The 20220-nt window shown below is 42.1% G+C and overlaps 1 protein-coding gene across 2 annotated transcripts in view; it reads left to right on the top strand.

The window, feature by feature from the left end:
• The window catches only part of dlg5a (discs, large homolog 5a (Drosophila)), a 38401-nt gene that overhangs the window by 11565 nt on the left and 6616 nt on the right, over positions 1-20220 (top strand). Inside the window, exons 2-26 of one of the 2 annotated variants that reach the window (XM_005744757.2) lie at positions 234-302; positions 1557-1731; positions 2271-2414; positions 3198-3381; positions 4822-5081; positions 5200-5512; positions 6154-6384; positions 6774-6958; positions 7074-7199; positions 8297-8429; positions 8585-8712; positions 8801-8976; positions 9070-9173; positions 10659-10751; positions 10978-12036; positions 12491-12611; positions 12738-12882; positions 13455-13555; positions 13705-13794; positions 14366-14534; positions 15050-15127; positions 16196-16358; positions 17771-17904; positions 18753-18917; positions 19003-19186. In XM_005744757.2, the coding sequence (XP_005744814.1) occupies positions 234-302; positions 1557-1731; positions 2271-2414; positions 3198-3381; positions 4822-5081; positions 5200-5512; positions 6154-6384; positions 6774-6958; positions 7074-7199; positions 8297-8429; positions 8585-8712; positions 8801-8976; positions 9070-9173; positions 10659-10751; positions 10978-12036; positions 12491-12611; positions 12738-12882; positions 13455-13555; positions 13705-13794; positions 14366-14534; positions 15050-15127; positions 16196-16358; positions 17771-17904; positions 18753-18917; positions 19003-19186 (4730 nt within the window). Of the gene's footprint in view, positions 1-233; positions 303-1556; positions 1732-2270; positions 2415-3197; positions 3382-4821; positions 5082-5199; positions 5513-6153; positions 6385-6773; positions 6959-7073; positions 7200-8296; positions 8430-8584; positions 8713-8800; positions 8977-9069; positions 9174-10658; positions 10752-10977; positions 12037-12490; positions 12612-12737; positions 12883-13454; positions 13589-13704; positions 13795-14365; positions 14535-15049; positions 15128-16195; positions 16359-17770; positions 17905-18752; positions 18918-19002; positions 19187-20220 lie in introns of both variants that reach the window. The other variant, XM_013913768.1, reaches the window with a different exon arrangement.

The following is a 20220-nucleotide window of genomic DNA, read 5'->3' as shown; positions in this document are numbered from 1 at the left end:
GACGACAGGGGTCTGGAGTGATAATATAGAGCTGCTAAGGAGGAGAGTTGAAGTTATTATTCCAAGTATAAACCCAGTACCGCATTTATAATACAGCTGTGCAGGGAATATGAAGCTGGCTATGTAATATTCATTTCATTTGGCATTTTACCGGCAATTAATTCAGGCTCGTGTGTAAGTGGTTCATCATTCTGTCGGTGCTGTAAGTCTGACCACATCGCTTTTCTTGGCAGGTTCCACGTACAGCGTTCTCTCCACAATGCCCTCCGACTCAGAAAGCAGCAGTTCCCTCAGCAGTGTTGGTATGTATAACGACCCAAGAAGCCTTTTTAAGAAGTTATTTGTCATGTCAGGTCACACTGGTTCTGTATGATGCCCACAGTGCACTGTTGGGAAGCTGTTTACACTGATATTGGTGTAATTCCTGTAGCGTTACAGTGAAGGATCTAGCGGTTTTATTTCTCCTTTAAACCCACCATTGGGGCACTCGCCACACATCTCCCGTTCCTTAAGCCATGTTTTCCTTTCCCTAGGCTTGACAAAGGTCCAAATGACTCAGCTGTGTTACATAAACCTCCAAAAGGTCCAAAAAAATGACTCAAAGATGAACATAATCCCCAGATTTCCTGCCCTGGTTCATGTTTCAAGGAAAACAACCCAGAACGTGACTTGTAATGGTGTATATATGATTTATGAGACTCGATCTATGTGGCACCACGTCAGTGACACTCGGTTTAAAAAAAAAAAAAAAAAAAGATCTGAAATATAAGAACATATTTTCCATAAAACAAGATTTCAGTGGATTTGTATTGCAGGCATTTATGTAGACATTTAATTTGATTAAAGATAAATCTCTGGGGACCTTGTTAAGAAAATACCAGAGATACAGCACAAACCTTTCATTTTTTTTCTTTCCTTTTTTACATCTGACATTACAAAAGGTGTAGTCTTTTAAATCGAATGTAATTCCCACCAACTTTTATTGCACAGCGTCTCAGGAAAAACCCCTGGCATATTATAAAGGAATTTCGAAACAACCAGGTGCTGCCCTCACAGCTGGATGGGACTTTTGCTTCCTAATTCTAAAGTTGGGAGCACACTCTGACCAAGTATCCTTTCTGGATGGGTCATAATGTTTAAATTTGATGTTCTTTTGAGGCACAGAAAAGGGAATGCATTCAGTGACATCTGGACAGTTGTATGTCTGTTTCTTTCCTGGGTTGGAATTAACCATTGAGGGTGACACTGTGTGTAAACACAATCTGTGATCTTGCAGGAAATTATGTCTGTGTGTCTTTATTTGACAGAAATCTGTACATTTTCTTAATTTGGTCATAGAAAATCTATTATACCTGAAGAAATGAACAAAACTAGGAAGAAATCATTTTCACAATCCTACTCCTTCATGCTTTGTCTCTTGCTAAAGACTCTTGGGGGGCGAAAATAAATAAAATCCTCTAGGCAACTTCTTAATGATAAAACAAATTTATGAGATAAAACAATCCAGTGTGTGATAAATGGTCACGGGCTTCTCAGTAATGTGTTTACCGTTCCAGGTTCTCCTGTTAATGGTGAAGCATCCTCCCCACCCCCAGCTATCAATGACAACCGGCATTCCGGTGACAACCTGGACACCATCTTGCTGCAGCTCCGCCAGGTGACCAGGGAGCGGGATGAGCTTCGTAAGCGTCTGGCGTTGGCATCGCCTGGGACCACCTTCGACGACTGCAGGTGCAAATCTTGGCCTGTTTGCCAAATTGTTGTTGTTGTTGTCACTGTTTCTTGTTACCTCCTGGTAACACTTTTTTAATTTGCCTCATGACTATAAAAGTGTTGACATTCATGCCTCCCTTTTCTGCCTAAATGAAAGGCATCAAATCTGGGATTCATTGCTCTTTGAATCAGCAGAGCTCCACTGGTATTGTTTACTCTCTCTTGGCTGTCTTCAGTGCTGGCTGCCATGTTTAATAATTCTCACCTGTCTGGGAAAATGTTGACCTTGCCTTGCAGAGAGAGCACATTGACACTGATGGCTTAATAAAGTTTAATGTGCTCTAGAAACAAGATGTTTCCTTTGCAACACATGATACCAAGGCTAAAATGCCTATATGCACGCATAGTTTTAAAGTATTGTTATTAGGATTAAACATGCCAGTACTATGCATTTTTGTACAAAGAGAAGGTCAGCTCTTTTATCTGCGATGTGCTTGGGCACGCTATCATTCAAGGCTTGTGTAATAAAATTTTGGTTTGGTGCCTTTCTTCTTAAGGCCAAATTCCAAAGCCAGTCATGACTATGAGCGTCTAAAAAGTCAGTGCATTGGGGCCATGGCAGATCTGCAGTCTCTGAAGAACCAGCATACTAAAACACTCAAGAGGTGCGAGGAGGCTGTGAAGGAGGCTGATTTCTACCAGTAAGTCTTCCTTGCAACGAGTTTTGTCTTTCTTGTTGTTGATGAAGGACTCTGTTGTCATATGTATCTCTGTTATGCAGTTTGTGCTCATCAGTTGCTTAGATTTCCATTTGGTATCAGTGGTAAGTGTTGTTCAGAACTGTTGTTAAAATGAGAATATAAACAAGCTTGGGATGGGATTCTGCAATCTGCTGCTTTTCAGCATTGAAATAATCAAGTTTTATTGCGCTGTTTTGCTGCAGCTGTAACAAACACTTGCGTGGTGTTGTAGTTAACCCGACTGAAAGAACATCCCTCGGAGCTACAGTCGGCTTTCACGTTTAAAGGGAACTGGCACTACAATATAACAACGTGCATGGTTTTAAAAGCTTGGAAAATGGAGCCATTTATATGATTGACTCATTCAGCCTCATAGCTTGTGAGCCCAGCCAAAATTTCTGGAGCACAGAGGCAGAACATGTGTTTCAATATTTTTATATTTTCCACACACCTAGATTACTAAGCAAGTAAATTAATATCATTAATGATTGTGTGCTTTTACCTAATACGATTTAACAATTCATTCACAACTTCTACTCTGAGTAAATATTTTTTATCAATTTTATTCTCAATCAGTTTGAACTTTGGTTGCAAATTTTAGATGATGTAGAATAAATAATATTTTAGTTTTACATTTTGCATGTACTTGCGTATCCTCTGTCTGTGTTTACCTAATCTAATCAAAGTTTGCTTTCTGCTCTGTATGTTTGCACGTCCATCTATGTTCACTCTTCCTCTTTTTAGCATGCTGCACAGCCGTGTCTTGGGCGACCAGGCACAGCTGAAGGAAGAGATGGAAACACTCAGGAGGGACAATGCCCAACTTGTCCGGGAGCACAACCACCTAAAACAGAACTGTGAGGAGCTCAAACGACTGCACAGTCAAGACCAGAAAGAGTTGGCGGACCTTCGGCTGCAGCAACAGCAGGTATAACGCGGTCACAGACGCACCGCTGTTGCTGTCCAGATGTTATATTAGAGATTGAGTGACATGGCACAGATGGTGGGCCTGCATATATAAAACCGAACTGCTTTTTCATGTAAATATTTGTTCCTTTACTAAGGCACCACATATTTGTAATCTTTCTGAAAGCATGTGAGGCTGGCGTGCTCATGCGTGTGTTGCAAGGTGTGAGCGGCAGCTCTCCTAAAGGACAGTCATTGGTTGTGCGATTTGGGTGTACTGCTATAAACAGAAACTCAAGTGCAAGAGCACACACGTAAAGGCCACAGTGTGACCAAACCCGTGCTTGGTGTTGTTGTTGGCACGCACAGGATTGTACGCAGTGAATTAGTCACCAAGGGTCAGTTAACACAGTGTTCTACCTTAACATCCTGAGGCATTTAATGACAAATGTTTGTGCTAAATTACATGAGCTGTCCGTGCTCATAATGTGTTAATGTACAGTCAAAGTCTTTTTCCTGCACCATCACTATAATCATTCTCCCTAAACTCTACTGACCACACATGATTGTATCTCCCCCCCCCCTAAAAAAAACCAGTGTATAAGAGAATGTGCACGTTGGAGATGGTGTTAGATGTGCTGGGAAAGCATGATTTCCCAGAAGTTCTTGCTTAGTGAGGAGACTATCTCAAAGTTGATAGTGATCAGATTTAAACAGGATTCAGTTCTTGCATTTCTAAGGGGCAGCCACAGATTTTTTTTTTTTTATCTTTTTGATCGCACCTCATATATTTTGGGATGTCAGAAAGTCTTTCCTCTTGTGTTTTATGTACTGAATACTTTCTTCTAAGAGCACAAGGGGACAGTGACCCATATTGTGAAGTAGTGTCTTACACAGTACCCATGGGGACACTGCAGTAGTTGCAAGCACAGGGCAGCCAAGCAGAGGGAAATGCACACAGAGCATTTCTGAAAAGGGCACACACAGAAGAAAAGGGCTTGGCTTGGGCAAAGGGCACTCTGACCCAAACAACGTAACGATCACATTGGTGCATTTGCAGTGTGTGCTTTCACAGAGGTCAATACAGCCTTCGGGTCACAGAAGCTCTTCTGGGAATCTGGAAGACTATATCAGCAAGACCTGCAGAAATGAAAGAGAATAAGTAGTGCAGTCTGAAGGGCGCACTCTGTGCTTAAAACAGTTAAAGACAAATGACTGACCAGCACAGTTAACTAAGTACGTAACTGCAGTCCTAGAAATAAACTTGCCCTTATAAAATCTGTTTTGTTTTTGTTTGGTTTTTTTGTTTGTTTTAAGTAGGCACAGATTATCTTGCACTTACACTCCTGTCCGCACATTAACGCCATCTGCTGCTAAGGTGGGGTACAACAAGTACATACAGGTTTGTGGTATTAACATTTTGACCAACGCTAATTTGCTTTGTGTGCATTTTTGTTACCAGGTAATGAGCGAGAAGGGCTCATCAGAGGTATTAAATAAGCTGTACGACACTGCTATGGAGAAGTTGGAGGCTGTAAAGAAGGAGTATGATTCCCTGAGCAAGCGTTACAGTGAGAAGGTAGCTAACCACAACACAGACCTGAGCCGCCTGGAGCAAGCGGAGGAGGAGAACCGGAGGCTGCAGAAGCAGATGGATGCGTTGCTCAAACAGCGAGACTCAGCTATGCACTACCAGCAGCAGTACTCTACCTCAATGAGGAGGTGAAAGCATCATTACGTGACACAAAAAAGACACAAAAGGGTTAAATTAAATTGTCTGTTTGAGTCAAAGTAGGGTTAGTGCTGTACTCAGACTACATGCATTTCTCCCCTCTTCCAGGTTTGATTCAGTGCAGCAGGAGCTGAACAAGTCCTCAGCTCAGAACAAGGAGCTGCAGAGAGAGATGGAGCGGCTGCAATCAGAGGTGACACGCTACAAGAACTTGCAGCTGAAGTCGGCCAAGGACTGCGAGAAGTACAAGGAGGAGAGGGACTCTGTGTTTAATGAATATCGCCTCATCATGAGTGAAAGGGACCAGGTGATCAAGGAGGTGGACAAGTTGCAAACTGAACTGGAGGCAGCTGAGGCTCGACTGAAAAACACTTCATCAGAGAGGGTGGTGGCCAGTGAAGAGTTGGAGGCTCTCAGACAGGTATCGGGCTTTAAAACACGTTAAAACAACAGCATATCTTCAGGTGTATATGTCTTTTATAACTGATAGACTTCAGGACAAGAAAATTGGCACTGAATATGACCTGCTTAAAGAAACATGCCAAATCCATCAAAGAATTTGACTTGTAGTAGTCATTTAAAAAAAACCAACCCAAGAAACTGAAAGGAGCATTGGCTGTCATGGTAAAGCTGAAGCCAGCAACCATCTAGTGTAGCTTAAAGCCTGGAGTGGGGGAAACATTTAGCCAAGCTGCTTCCAAGGCTAACAAAATGCAACTGGTTTCTTATTGCAATACTGAAGGTCTTGGGTTTACTATTTGATTTTTTTTTTTTTTTTTTGAGATCATTTTGTTTTTCTAAATAAAACCGAATTGACTCTACTTTCACCATAACCTTCAAAATCTATAAATCTGCGTCATCGGTTGATCACTAGACACCTTCTCAAACTGTACACACGAATGGTTCTGCTTCTTTTTGGAGGATATTTCTGAACACTGCAAAAGGATTTGAAGCTAGTATCAGATCACTCTGCATTAGACCCCCAACAATATTTTCACATCACATTAATGACTCACTGTGCTGAGATGCCCTCATTCTATTTTGCCTTTTGTTCTGGGATAGGAGTTGAACTCGTCACTGGTGGACCGTGACAGGGCCATCTGCGAGAGGAATGAGCTGCTGGAGAAGTATTGCCATGAGGTGAAGGACAAAGCTGAGGCCCAGAAGGAGTTGAGCCAGGCCTGCAAGGACATCGAGACGGTCCGGGAGGAGAGGGATGTGGCCCGCAAGGAGAGAACAGAGGCCATCATTCAAAGGGATCAGCTGCTCAGAGAATACTATCAAGCCAGACAAGTAAATGTCACTGCTCTTTCATAAAATCTCAGGAAGCGTCTGTTGACGTCTTTGTTGTGGTGTTCTCTTTATAGCATATACTATCACTGGTGTAGCCTGTGAACCAATTTCCCAACTTGTTTTTTTTCTTCAAAAGGTAGCCAAGCACTTATATCTAGCCCTTTCTTCCTAGATCCATGATATGTAATTCAGTATAAACCAAAATGTATGATTAAAAAGCATCTCTTTCTACCCACTAAGCAGCCATTTAAATAGTCCTTGTGCAGGGTTATATACATGAAAAATACTTGGTTTGTTGTATGGGACTATTGTTTAGAATGCTTAAGATGAAAAACGAGACGTAGTGTGTTATAAAATTAATCTTTTTCATGTACTCTTAATGTTCTTAGAAACAAGACTCTGCCACCTTGGACATGGAACGAGCCAATAAGGAGATCGAGATGCTAAGGAAACAGTATGAAGCGATGTCCCAGGAGCTGAAGGAGGCCACACAGGAAGCTGAGGTGGCCAAATGTCGAAGGGATTGGGCCTTCCAGGAGAGAGACAAAATAGTGGCGGAGAGGGAAAGCATAAGGTCAGTGCGTTTATGGGTTTTTAAAAGACTTTTAGCAAAGCTGAGAAGGGTCTGTAGTTGATCTCCCTCTCCAGTAAACTAATTACTCACAATCTCCCTTCTCTCCTTTCTGTAGGACTCTGTGTGACAACCTGCGGCGAGAAAGGGACCGGGCAGTCAGCGATCTGGCTGATGCCCTGCGTAATTTGGATGATATGAGAAAACAGAAGAATGACACATTGCGAGAACTTAAAGAACTAAAGTGAGTCTTCACCGTGGTTTTAAAGCTGCTGTCAGCTCTGAAGTCTCTTGTTTGACTCCCTCACTGCATGATATTTCCACATTTCCAACTTTCTTCTCCATTTGTTTCATAAAAGCTGAATCCCAATAAAGACTCATAAGGAATAAGTGGAAAGGTCTTCTGCATTTCAGCAAGTGCAAACAACATGGCCTCTACTCACTCAGCTGTGTGTGTTGTGCTGTCTCTGTAAGCTGTTGTAGTCAGTGTGTGGCTTGGCTGGGCATAAGCTATGACATTCAGCCTTTGGAGACATGGTGTAGTGCAGTTGTGTTTCTGGCAACATTTCCACACACCCAGATTAAAGTGTAATCCCGCAAAGCGTCAGTGTTTTGAACACACACATTTTGTCTCGCTGTCTTCAAGGCCTTTCATGTGACTGTGTTTAGAATGCATGTAGAGGCTCCCTCTGCTGGCGAAAGTGTGTATGGCAACCATTATGTGTCAGGTCCCTGCACGAGGGTTGCGATTTCCAGGCTGGAGGGTAGATTCTGGGGAAAGTCGAGTCTCTTTCCCCATCTACTAATTTAATCCTAACATTATCTAACTATAACCACTTGTAATGTATGGTGCTTGTATCCAATTATTATCTAACTAGTAATCTAACATTTTCCCTATATAGAGTATGCACCATACAGTGACTTTGAGTTTCTTCCTCTATCCTCATCAGAGACTGATGTACAATTGGGGTTTTAATGTCACTGCAACCCTTAAGGCATGCCTCAGTAGGACACCATATATCTTGCTGACAGTGTGGCATTGTGTGCAATCTACTTTTAGATTTTTTTTTTTTTTCTGGGAATAAATTTAAATTGAACTCGTTGGACCTCTAAATGGAAAGTGTTCGTAAGAATGAGAGCACGTCAGATGTTTTGAAACAAAGCTCGAGACTGACACGAAGATTAAAATATGTAAAATTCTGCGCAATCTGTAGATGCATCTCCCTTTTGATCCAGGCTGTATTTTTTTTTTCTTTCCCTGCTCTTTCTTTTTCTCTCTGCCCATCCTTCCTCAAGTGACTAACCTTTGACTCTGTGTGTGTTATGTCTGCCTTTGTTAAGGGAGAAGATGGAAAGCCAGCTGGAGAAGGAGGCCCGGTTCTGTCAGTTAATGGCCCACAGCTCTCATGACTCGGCCATTGACACAGACTCCCTGGAGTGGGAGACGGAGGTGGTGGAGTTTGAGAAGGACAGGGTAAGAGTAGTGGTCAGGTCTTATTGCTGAGATTGAATTGGTCACATGCTAATCTCCTGAGAGCCAGCAGACCCCTAAGATCTGTCAAAACATGATGGCATTAAAATGGGTTTTTTAGAATGAGCCAAGTGACACTTATGTTATTGGCTTCACAGGATGACATGGATTTGAAGGCGCTTGGGTTTGATATTGCAGAGGGGGTAAATGATCCATATTTACCTGGAGATTGTGGCATTTTTGTTACACGGGTGGACAAAGGAAGTATCGCAGATGGAAGGTTAAGGTATGAGCTGCCTCAAGAAGAGATCTGTTCATGTGGCTTTATTAATGCTTTATTAAATACCTCACCCTTTGTTCTCTCATGTTTTTAGAGTGAATGATTGGCTATTGAAGATTAATGACATCGACCTGACCAATAAGGACAGGAAGCAGGTGGTGAAGGCTGTTCTTAATGGCGGAGGACTGATCAATATGGTGGTACGAAGGAGGAAGTCTCTAGGAGGAAGGCTGGTCACTCCTGTCCATATAAACCTTATGGGACACAAAGGTATAATACTGTCTCTATAAATGGATTGAAATATTTATATAGATGTCTGCATTTTCCTTGTTCATCAACCTCTTTTTGCCTTTTGTATCTTAGACAGTGGCATTGGTCTGGAAAGTGGAGTGTTTGTCACTGCCATTGTCCAGGGAAGTCCAGCAGCGAGGGAGGGCTCTCTCACAGTTGGAGACAGACTCATTGCTGTGAGTTAGTTTCAGCTTCTATGAAATCCCCTCTCTCTATTTTTTTTTTTGATACTCTCTTCCTGTATGTCTGGCACACTGCAGTTCACAGAGGTTTCTTTGGGTTTCTAATCCAGCCCTTGATCCATTTCAGTATCCACACTCCAAAAGTAGATAAGGTGGGATTTGGCTGAGGGTGTGAAGTGGAAGGAGGGAAGTCTCCTCTTTTGATTAAATCCTCAAAATCTTGGAGCTCTGCAGTGGTAGGTGGAGCTGTCTCCAAGCACATAGCTGCAGTATACTCACCCCAGAGGGGAACTGAAGAGAGACGTGTCAGAAATCCTTCTTTTTAAAGGAGATGGAAACGCGGCCTTGTATTTAGTGCTAATCTTCCAGCAGCAGCAGAATTCTTAGGTCCCTGGTTTGTTTAGAATCATGAAACATGTGCATCACCTTTAAAGGACTTAACACACCGGGCACGTAAAATCTGCGCAAATATTTAGTGGGTTAAAAATATTTTCTTAATGCACCTCTTCACTTTGACCATGTCGTATAACTAGATAAATCTGCAGTATGATTTTTAAATTTTCGAATCCGAATATACAGATCTGACCAATCAGACCACTCTATTTGGCAACAAGTCTAGCACTTTAATAACACAATTTTACTTCAGACACAGAGCAAGTCACCGCTCCGGGACAATCGGCTCTCTGAAATTATTTCTCTGCCTCCTCAGATGTGTTCCCAACTCTTCTAACACGAGTTCAAATTGCCCCACTGACATCCTGAAATATGCATGAAAGTGGTCCATTACAACACGATTGGCTCATGTTTCTCACCTTGGTGATTCTTTGGCTCTTTGTGGCCATGAGCAACTTTGATGTTACAGAATTCCCATATAGATTTGACTACCTTGTCTCCCTTTTTATATAATCTCTTTAGCATGACTTAATAAATGCATAGTTGCATTTGCAAAAAAAGAGAACAGCGTGCTGAACTGGAGGTGAAATAAGTACAAAATGCAAATGAATGCCCGCTACTGAACCCTAAAGATCAGAAGTGAAGGTTTCTTTCCCCTGCTTGTTCTAGGTTCAGGCATGATGTTCTTTCAGGACATAATTTATGTTAAATCTCAGCTGTAATAAAGTACATAGTTTGCTCTTCAGTATCTTTGACCTTGTTTGTGTTTTGGAGAATCCTCTCAGGTCACGTCTGTTCTAAAGGAATGTGCAGACTGCAGTGTGAGGGGTTGTTGAGACTGAAATGTATTGGCCTAGATTTCTTGTGGTTTTCCCACCGCAGTAGCATATGACACATCTCGGAGCCTGGGAATCTCATGTTTAGGAGATTTGTCACCTGTAGGTGTTTGTAGATGTGTATCTGTTATAGCAATACTGCTACCCAAGATGTACAAACGCATCGGGGGAATATCAGGAAAGACAAGTGTGCATTGCTTTTGTGTTGAAGGACCTGCTTTTATTTCCAGTGTTTTTCCCCATTCTGCAGATAAACGGAATCGCTCTGGATAACAAGTCTGTGACAGAGTGTGAGGCTTTGCTGCGTAGCTGCAGGGACTCTCTCAGCCTCTCTCTTATGAAGGTGGGCCAGTATTCATCTCACTCTGTGAACTCTGAGAGCCTGACTGAAAGTTTTTAAAAGATTTCCTTTCTACTGCTGTCCGTCCTACATAGCAGGTTTACAAATTCAACAGTGTGGTTTGTGAGAACTGAGAAAACGGACTCATTTTGTTTGTCAGTGTATTCTTTTAAAAAACGAAAGTATGTTTATCAGGTGTGGTTAATCGCTTCCTTTGCTCTCTCTACAGTTTTTCCCTCACAGCACATCAGGCCAGAACATTTTTGAGAGTCTGCGCGAGTCATCAGAGAAGTCAAACGGGCGCATTCACCTGTCGGAGATTCACTCCCGGAACAGTCGGAATCTCAAACATAACAGCTCGACACAGACGGACATTTTCTGCCCAGATGTTGGAAGCGCTAGCACAGGCAGCATTTCTGGGGAGAGGAGAAAGGTCAGAGGTGAATCTGATGACATGTATGGTGACATCAGCAGGCCCTTCTCCACAGGATCCCTCCATGCCACCAGCCTTCGGCCATCTTCAGACTTGGGAAATGGCCGGTATGGGCCCAGTGCTTTCCAAGAGTGCTGTCCCTACACGAAAGCGCCTTCCTCTTTGCCCTTTGAGCCAGTTTCACCTGCAGACTGCATCACCATGGATGCAGCCATGGAGAAGAAGCACAGTGGCGGCACATGGCCAAAAATGATAGTGGGAAGTATGTCGGTCGCTCCAGATACTAGAGACACTAGTCCAGTCTCTGCAGCCACCCAACTCTCCATCTACAAATCACCCAAGCAGAGGAAGTCCATCTTTGACCCAGACACTTTCAAACGCCCTGAAACACCTTCCACTAAGATGGAGTACATGGCAGCCAATCAGACTGCAGCAGTGGCTGCTGCTGCAGCAGCTTCTCACTCTCCACAACCTTCAAAGACGGAGTCCCTCTCCTCCTCATCAACCCCTACCCCAACTCCCCCAACCCCACCCACTCGCAGCGACTCCTTCAAATTCAAACACAAACATCAAAGCAGCTCTGCCTCTGACTGCACAATCACCTCTGACGGCAAGGGAGAGGCTGCCATCTCCATGGCAGCAGGCGAGTGCAGAGACAGGAGTGAGCGAGAAAGGGACAGGAACGGAAACCACTATTTTGTGGAAGGCAAGGTCCTCACCTCACGGAAGTCTTGTGATGAGGACATTGGTCGTACCAGAGGGGAGGAGCCAGAGGTGAAGAGGCCGCGCCCTAAATCTGCCCCTGCCCTTCGACGTAGGATGACCCCTCAGACCATTACTCTTCCCACCTTCCAAGTGAGTTGAGGGGCTCAGAGGTGCAAAAGTGCATTTAGTTTGAGTCACATTTGTTTTTGCTTTTCCCATAAAATATTATTTTGCTTTCACCCTCAGTCAATCTGGGGTAGTTTTGATTAGAAGCCTCTGTAATGCAGAGAATATGATGTATTTGAGGGAAAATTCAAAATGGGACCTTTCAAATCATCCCGGTGGGCCAAAGCTTCCATTTTATAATAGAATTTACAGCCCAGACAGAGTAAAGCCTCTGGGATTTGCCTCTCGCCAGTGTGTCGGAGTGATTGATGCCTTGCACCCCGTGCACAAGCTGAGTCAGAATCGAGTGCTCAAATACCATACCTGGAGAATGCATTAAGGATAAATGTTATTTTCAGTGTTAGGAGATGTTCAGGTTGTCATTCTTGCCATATGTTACTTGCCCCACTGTTTAATTTTTAACTGTCATTAATCACAGAGCTACTCTAATGATGAGCATTCACCAGAGCCCAGGGACATGCTGCGTTCCTCCCCCAGCCGCTCTCATAGACACAGTGTCGGCTTTGTCCCCACAGTCTACGGTGGATCCCTACCTCCGAGTAAGTTTGCAGACTGCTGAAGCATAGGTCGGTCCCTATGTGCTCTCAGGATAATCACAGATTCCAGCGTCTATAAAATGGTTGTGTGTGTGTGTGTGTGTGTGTGTGAATGTGTGTAATTGGCAGATTCCACCCACCGTGGACTGTCACCTTGCCCCGCTGTGACGGCCGTGATGAGGAATCCAGTGTACACTGTGCGCAGTCACCGTGTTCATACCAGCAACTGTCCATCTGTCGCATCCCAGATATGCCACCAGCACACCCACACCAGGTTATAGCCTTTAAATGCCCACAGTTTCCTTGAACCCAGCTTTAAAACTGACGGTTTATCTTCAGGCTACTTTAACTGGAAGTTTAGTGTTTTGTAATGACTAATGATTTAAAATGATCCAGTTCCCCAAGGCAAACTGACAGTTATTTTACATACCTGCTGTTGCTTTGCCTTAATATCGAGATGTTGCAATTTAGCCCAGCCACTCACACAGTTTTCAAAGTTTTGTCATATACAGTAAAAAAACATGCTTCTCTGTACAAAAAACCAAACACATAAACTAAATAAATAGTTTATCAATTATTCTATTATTAAAAACATTAGAAATACAGTAGAAATAATAAGATTTATACATATGATATAACATTGAGTGTGCACTTGTGTGTCTGCAAAACTGAAGTAGTCCAAAAGGTAATAAACTCCTGTCAAGTGTTAGAACGTTAAAGGCAGTGGGGAACAGAGTTCTTTAGTCTACAGGTCTGAGTAAATTTGTAAAAATCAGCCTAAATAATTAAAAAAGAATCTGTGTTCAGTTATGATGGTCTCAAAGCTTGTTTTCTTTCCCTGTGCAGCCCACAACACCAGGGTCGTCTGAGCCTGGACCTGAGCCAGCAGAAACGCTCAAATGACTTCTCCGAATCCTCATCATCACGCAGCAGCAGAGCTTCACACGGTACAAACTCACTGCCATCCAGTGCACGGCTCGGTCAGTCTGACACGCACGCACGCACGCACATGCACACACCAGCAGTCCCAAAGCTCAACACTACTTTTTCTATTTGCATTCATTTTCGTGTCTTATCCTTCTCATGCTTCTGACAGGTTCTTCCAATAATGTTCACTACCGCACAGAGAGGATCAAAATCCCCTCTACTCCCCGCTACCCGCGCTCCATGCTGGGCTCAGACAGAGGTACTGTGCCTGCTGGTAAAATACAGTCAACACATCAAATGATTGTTAAAATATGACTATTGAAGTCTCTCAGATCAAACTCTGAGGGGGCAGAATTCCAGACTTTTTATTTTATTTATTTTGTTTGTTTGTATTGTTTTCAATGTCTGCTTTACTATTGTTGAGCTTGGTTAGTTCAGTGTTTTTTATAGAGGTTTAAACTAAGGTTAAACTGCCTAAGCAGAAAAATCTTTACCAGTTTGTGTCATCAGTAAGTGGTTTGCTTATCGCCTCTGGGTTCATGTGGATCAGTAGTCAAATTGTGTTAAGACACAAGAATAACATCTAGATCTAAGTGATTAATCCAAACACTCCTCAGGTTGCTAGAATAATTTTTCTTCTGATTCAAAATGTCAAACTAACATTTGCATGAGGCAAATCAAAAAATAAAAAATTAAGATTTGAGGAGAAAATTTAGGTTTTTAATGATCTTTTCTGGGAGGGAAAATGTTATGAAGTTGAAGTTTTCATATTTCAGTGTGTATTTTAGGAATGTCCTTATTCTTTTCTGCTCCTCTTTACCTAAACCCAGGCTCCCTCTCGCATTCCGAGTGTAGCAGTCCCAGCCTCATCACGCCTCCACAATCACCACTCAATCTGGAGACTTCCTCATTTGCCAGCAGCCAATCACAAGGATCCATTTCTACTTTGCCTCGGATCTCAGTCAGCCCTGTGCCAATAGGGGAGCGCAGGAAAGACAGGTATGATGTAGAGAACTATTCCCACATTAAAAAGAAAATTAAATTAAAGGGAACATAGAAGATGCTAACTGTGTGTGACCATCTTGTTGAGAGATTTTTTGCAGCGTCTGCTATCGGACTGAGATGCTGCAAAAATTTCCCTCCGAATGGTGTAGTTGTTGGCTGAATGATGATTAGAAGCTGGTACTATATAGCCTGTGTCTGCCCTCAAGGATCCTCCTAGGCTATTTCAAAAGGTGTTGCTAGGCAACAGGTCCATCATGGTCAGTTGTGCAATCCCCCCATTGAAATTCAGATTGAAATCCTATTAAAACTCCATATGGTAATATGGTTTGCTGTTTTTCAAAAAAGCAGTTTTTTTTTAATGTTTTGTTGGAATCTTCTATCTTTTAACTTTCCTGCCACATATTTTATAACCAACACCACTCTTTTACATGTTACTATCTCTGTATGATATCTGTCTTCCATTTTCCTCTTTATCTTCCTCTTGCCTCTCTGCAACCCTCCACTTCCAGATCTCTTTACCGTAATCGCTCTTTTCTAAGGATTCCTCTGGCTGCAAGGCCGAGGTTCTCCTCTCTCAGGAGCCTCAGGTTTGTTCCTTCTCACAGTGATACAAACAAGGATATGCCCCCCCCCCTTCCCCCAGCCTTCTCCCCAGCCCATGTTGTCAACATGTAATAGTTGGGTAGAGGAAAAAGGAGGACCAGAAAGGCTTGTGAGGTTTATGTGGACTATATGGAATGCAAAAAGAGGTTTTTATTTATTTATTTATTTTATACTTTTTTTTTTAACCCACCCCAAGAGTTGTGTAATTCTGAGACAGATGGTTGTTTGCATGCAGCAGTGTGATTTGTGCCTGAGGACACAGAACTCTTGATTAGATACACTTTCAACTTCAAAGGTTTTGTTTTGTTTATGTGCCCCGCCCATATCTCTCTCCATGTCAGAAAGCCATTTGAATCTAGCAGGGTGCATGTAGCATCCGTGCTCTATGATAACACCATAGTCACTCTGCATGTGTGCACTGCTGGTTTTTAAGCCAAGTCACCCTTTAGTCTGCAGTATGTATGTTATGCACTGGTATCATTATTATTCAGCCTCAAGCTTCTAGATCATGATCTTTTTGTTTGTTTTTGTACCGCACCACTCTCTTTACCCTGGTCTCTGGCTGCTAATCCACTCCCTCTTATCTACCTACTTGAAACTGTAACCCATATCCAAAGCCACCTTGTTATGAAGACCCACAAAATTCATGCAAATCTTCTTCATGTGAAAGGATTTCACATGGCTGTGATTTCACTTTTGTGCACATTGTCTCTGTAAAGCTGCGGTTTCTTCTATAGGACGGTCACAATGTGGCACTCTGCAGAGATGATCCACTACATACCTGTGGGTGGGGGGTGGTATTGAAGCTTGGTGTTAAATATTCTTAAATTTGAAGATAAGCTTTTTATTCATAACGTATTTAGAATTTGAACCAGATGTAATTTTGTGTAACTTAAGGAAAAGCCCAGTCAGGAAGTAACTCCCCAGATCTGTAAGGAAACATATTACCCTCACTACCTTCTACTCCTGTGTGGTGACCTACTTATAACTGCATTTATGTGATTCTGTTCATTCATGTATATATATATTTTTTTCCTCTTTTCCCCCATTAGGCCATACCTGGAGGAACCCCGCAATGTCATTGTGCACAAAGGTGCAGAGCCTCTGGGCATCTCCATTGTCAGTGGGGAGAACGGAGGAATCTTTGTGTCTAAAGTCACTGGAGGTAGCATCGCCCACCAGGCAGGACTGGAGTATGGAGACCAATTACTGGAGGTATGAACAACCTACTGTTGGTCAAAAAGGTTACATACCTTCAAGCAACATAAATAAGAGTTTACTGGCAGATGCCTGCAAAATAGAAACACAGTAATACAGATGCCACAAATATATTCAGTCTTCAAAGGCACAGTCATTTTGCTGCCTACCATACATTTATTCTGTTTGGCTTCACTTCCTGGAGGACTGTATTCATTAGTGCTGAAGCTGTTCCCAGTATTTTAATACTTGCTGAAATGCCTTTTTCTTTTTTCCCTCTACACAAGTAAAATAACTGCACAAGCTGTCACATCAATTGTGAGTTTACTGTAGCTGTAGATGATGCACAGTTTAGGTAGTAAAAAAGAGAAACACTTAGTAGGAATGTTTTTGAAGTGAAGAAATATACCCCCACTGCGTTTGCAGAAATTTAGCTGCGTGTTCCATAATTTTGATTTATTTCACCATCACATAAAGTAGTGGAGCCTTTAACAGTGCTTCGGCTTGTCGCTTCCCTTTAAGTAAGAGCCACAGCGTCTGGGCTGCTCCAGTGTAACGTGCCCTCTTCACATTTTTACAGGCATGCAACAGCATATGAGTGAGTCCAAAAAATATCTTTTTTTTTCTTTTTTCTTTTTTTTAAAGTATATCTGTTTCGAAGCAAGATATTAATAGATATGTCACCGATATATTTATTATTAGTTGTTGAAGCTCAGTAAAAATGAAAGCAGATGCCTCCTTGATCTGGAGCTCTGACTATTATAATGTATTTTAAGGGCTGAGGTGCATGCATTCAGCTCTACATTCATGCATATGTACACTCTTCCTTTTTAATGACTAGTCAGCTCTCATAACTCATAACTACTTTCTTCACCAATTGCTGCAAATAACTGAAAGCATAGGTGTCAAACGTAAGGCTTGGAGGCCAGAATCGGCCAGGCAAAGATTCCAATCTGGCCCACTGGATGGCTTTGGTACAAGTAAAGGAAGGCATCTTGCATCTAAATTTTGGACTTTTAACTGTATTTTCATAGGTTTTATAGCAGTTCCTAGTGATAAAGACACCCCCCCCCCATTCTCATTTATACAACACAAAGTAATTAACTAATATATAAACAAATTAAATAATTTTTTTAATGTTAGTGAACTTTTCTGTCTACTCTAGAAATTTGTCTGTAATTTTACGTATTGATTCTTAAATTGTAAAAAATAATTCTACAGCAACATTTCTTTATCATGTAGATAAACAGAGGTACTTCTTTTTCTTCGTTTCACTTGTCCTCCCCACTTCACATCAAAGCTATATGTGGCCCACAATTTAGAATGAGTTTGACAACCCTGACTTAAAGCCTTTAATAGACTGATAATAGAATATATTCCCGTGTCTTCCTTCATTCCCTGTCCTAATCACACTTTTCTCACTTTATCAGTACAATGGCATCAACTTGCGGAACGCTACTGAGCAGCAAGCTCGTCTCATCATTGGCCAGCAGTGCGACACCATCACCATTATGGCACAGTACAACCCACACATGTACCAGCTGGGCAACCACTCTCGCTCGAGGTAATGTGGCGTTAGTGTAGGGTTAGTTTTTATCGGAATCTCAGCTGTTTCATTTGGCTAATTTTTAAATCGGTTCCAGCTGCATTTTAAATACACTGTGGCAGTGAGGCCAGGTGTTACATCTTATTGACTTGCACTTTTCTAGCTGAGTATACATAAAGTAATATCTGAAACAGCACTTGATCACCCAGGTGAAAAGATTAACTTTGTAGCTGTTTGTCTTTAAATATTAGAAATGTGCACAGAGTCAGACCAACACAAAAGGTTTTAGGCTCATTTCAGCATTGACTGTATCTTTTTTTTTTTTTTTTAATAAGATCCTGACACATTAAAGTGGACCTATTATGCTTTTCCTTATATTCTGCCATGTATATAATGAAGTTTCAAATAATGAAGCCAGTGTAGGTACAAGCTAAAAGCTCGGGGTTCATATTGCCCTTCTATTCTTTTTTTTTTTAAATTGTAATAGGTCAGCTTTAAAGCATCTCCACATATGCAGAATATAGCAAAAAAAATACTAATACCTAAAATGATTCATCTGTTAGCCTGATGCTTTTCTATTATTTAAATTCTTGTGATCTTTCACCAGTTCTTAACGAGAGAAAACGCACAATATAAAGCAAGGAACAAAGTTACAAAGTCTGAGTCACTCTAATTAAAATTAATGCACTTGGCCAGTTTGCACTGGGTCCAATAAAAGCTGGTGTTAATCTAAATTTGGACTTTTTTGATACTTGGATTGGCTACAGAATACGTTCAGGTCAAATAAAACATTTGTGACATTTATGAAGCGCATCAATCATAACTCCCTTTTTAATGCAATCAGTGTAACCTATTTTGCACTGCAGCTCCCGTCTGGAGCCGGTCAGTACTCAGCCAACTCCGCAGGGCAGTGGGGCCGCTACACCTGACAATCACTCCACCATCGATACACTCAGTGAACAGGACGAGGGCACACTCACTCCCTCCTCCAAGCAGACTACGCCCACTACCAGCCCTCACAATTTTATCAGGTACACATGTAGGCAAAGATGGGAAGACAATTACACACACAATTACACTTCATTATCTCTGTAACTGACTCTTGTTGCCCTCCAGGATGCCGTCTGAGGGGGGCAGGAAAGCGGGTGAGCCGCGGCTCGTAACAGTACGCAGGCCTGGGGTGGAAGTAGGGGTCACACTCTGTGGAGGAAACCTGAGGGGTGTCTACATAGAGAGTCTGGATGAGGACAGTCCAGCTCGAGGTCCCGATGGGCTGCTTCCTGGGGACCTCATCCTGGAGGTAGGGACATATACTGTAACCCTACCCCACATCCACAAACAGACACATGGAATTTTATAATGGACCTGGATAGATTTCATACAGTATATTCATATTCAGTCGGATGGGTAACTGGAAAGATCAGTCATTTTAAATTTGTCATTTTTGCATGAATATTGTATTAGTAACTAGTAAAAGCCTCATTCATGTTTTGTTCTGTAGATGCAGTGTTTCCCTAAACGCCTCACTAAGACAGACACGTGATGTTACTGTCTTGAGAGGAGACATGTGATCTGACCTCGATAAACCCAACTACCAGCTATACACTACATGTCTGAGCAAGACAAGTTTGCTAACTGCCTATAGGTGTGCAAACCCAGTCATGTTGGCAATTAAATGTAATTGTCTGCAAAATGGTCCTCCAGCTGTTTCTGTTTAGTTCCACTTACTATTGTTGCCCATGTCTCAACCTCTTTTAGACATGCTGATGCCATCAAATTCATTGTATTCTATTGTGGGAAAAAAAATGTGGGTGCATGAGATTTGCAAACCATTGCATTCTGTTTTTATTAACATTTTACACAGGGACTTTTTTGGGAATTGGGTTTATATGCTCTTTTTGTAGTGGTTTTGTTTGTTTTTTTTCCTGCACATTTCCCACAGTTTGATAATCTGATCATAGCAGCATGGCTGCAATTTACCGTAATTGCCTGCCGTTCAGGTGGTTTGTGGTTGTGAAAGTGTCATGCAAAACTTTCATTCAAGATATGAGAGAACTGATCATCCAAATGAAATCATACCTGAAACAGCATTTTCAAACATAAAGATGTGTCCTTGTTTCCTATAGATAAACGGTAAAAGTATTTAGGTGTAATACCAGCCACAATACTAATTTGTTGTTTTGCTGTGTCTTGTAACTTTTTGTGCTATTGTTTCTTAAAACAATAGGGGGTGGTGGTCCCCATCTTTAAGAAGGGGGACCGGAGGGTGTGTTCCAACTACAGGGGATCACACTCCTCAGCCTCCCTGGGAAAGTCTATGCCAGGGTGCTGGAA

This window comes from Pundamilia nyererei, unplaced genomic scaffold (genome assembly GCF_000239375.1).
Source record: "Pundamilia nyererei isolate P.nyererei 1_Seehausen unplaced genomic scaffold, PunNye1.0 scaffold00149, whole genome shotgun sequence".
Classification (NCBI taxonomy): domain Eukaryota; kingdom Metazoa; phylum Chordata; class Actinopteri; order Cichliformes; family Cichlidae; genus Pundamilia; species Pundamilia nyererei.
This window is presented reverse-complemented; position numbering and strand designations above follow the sequence as displayed.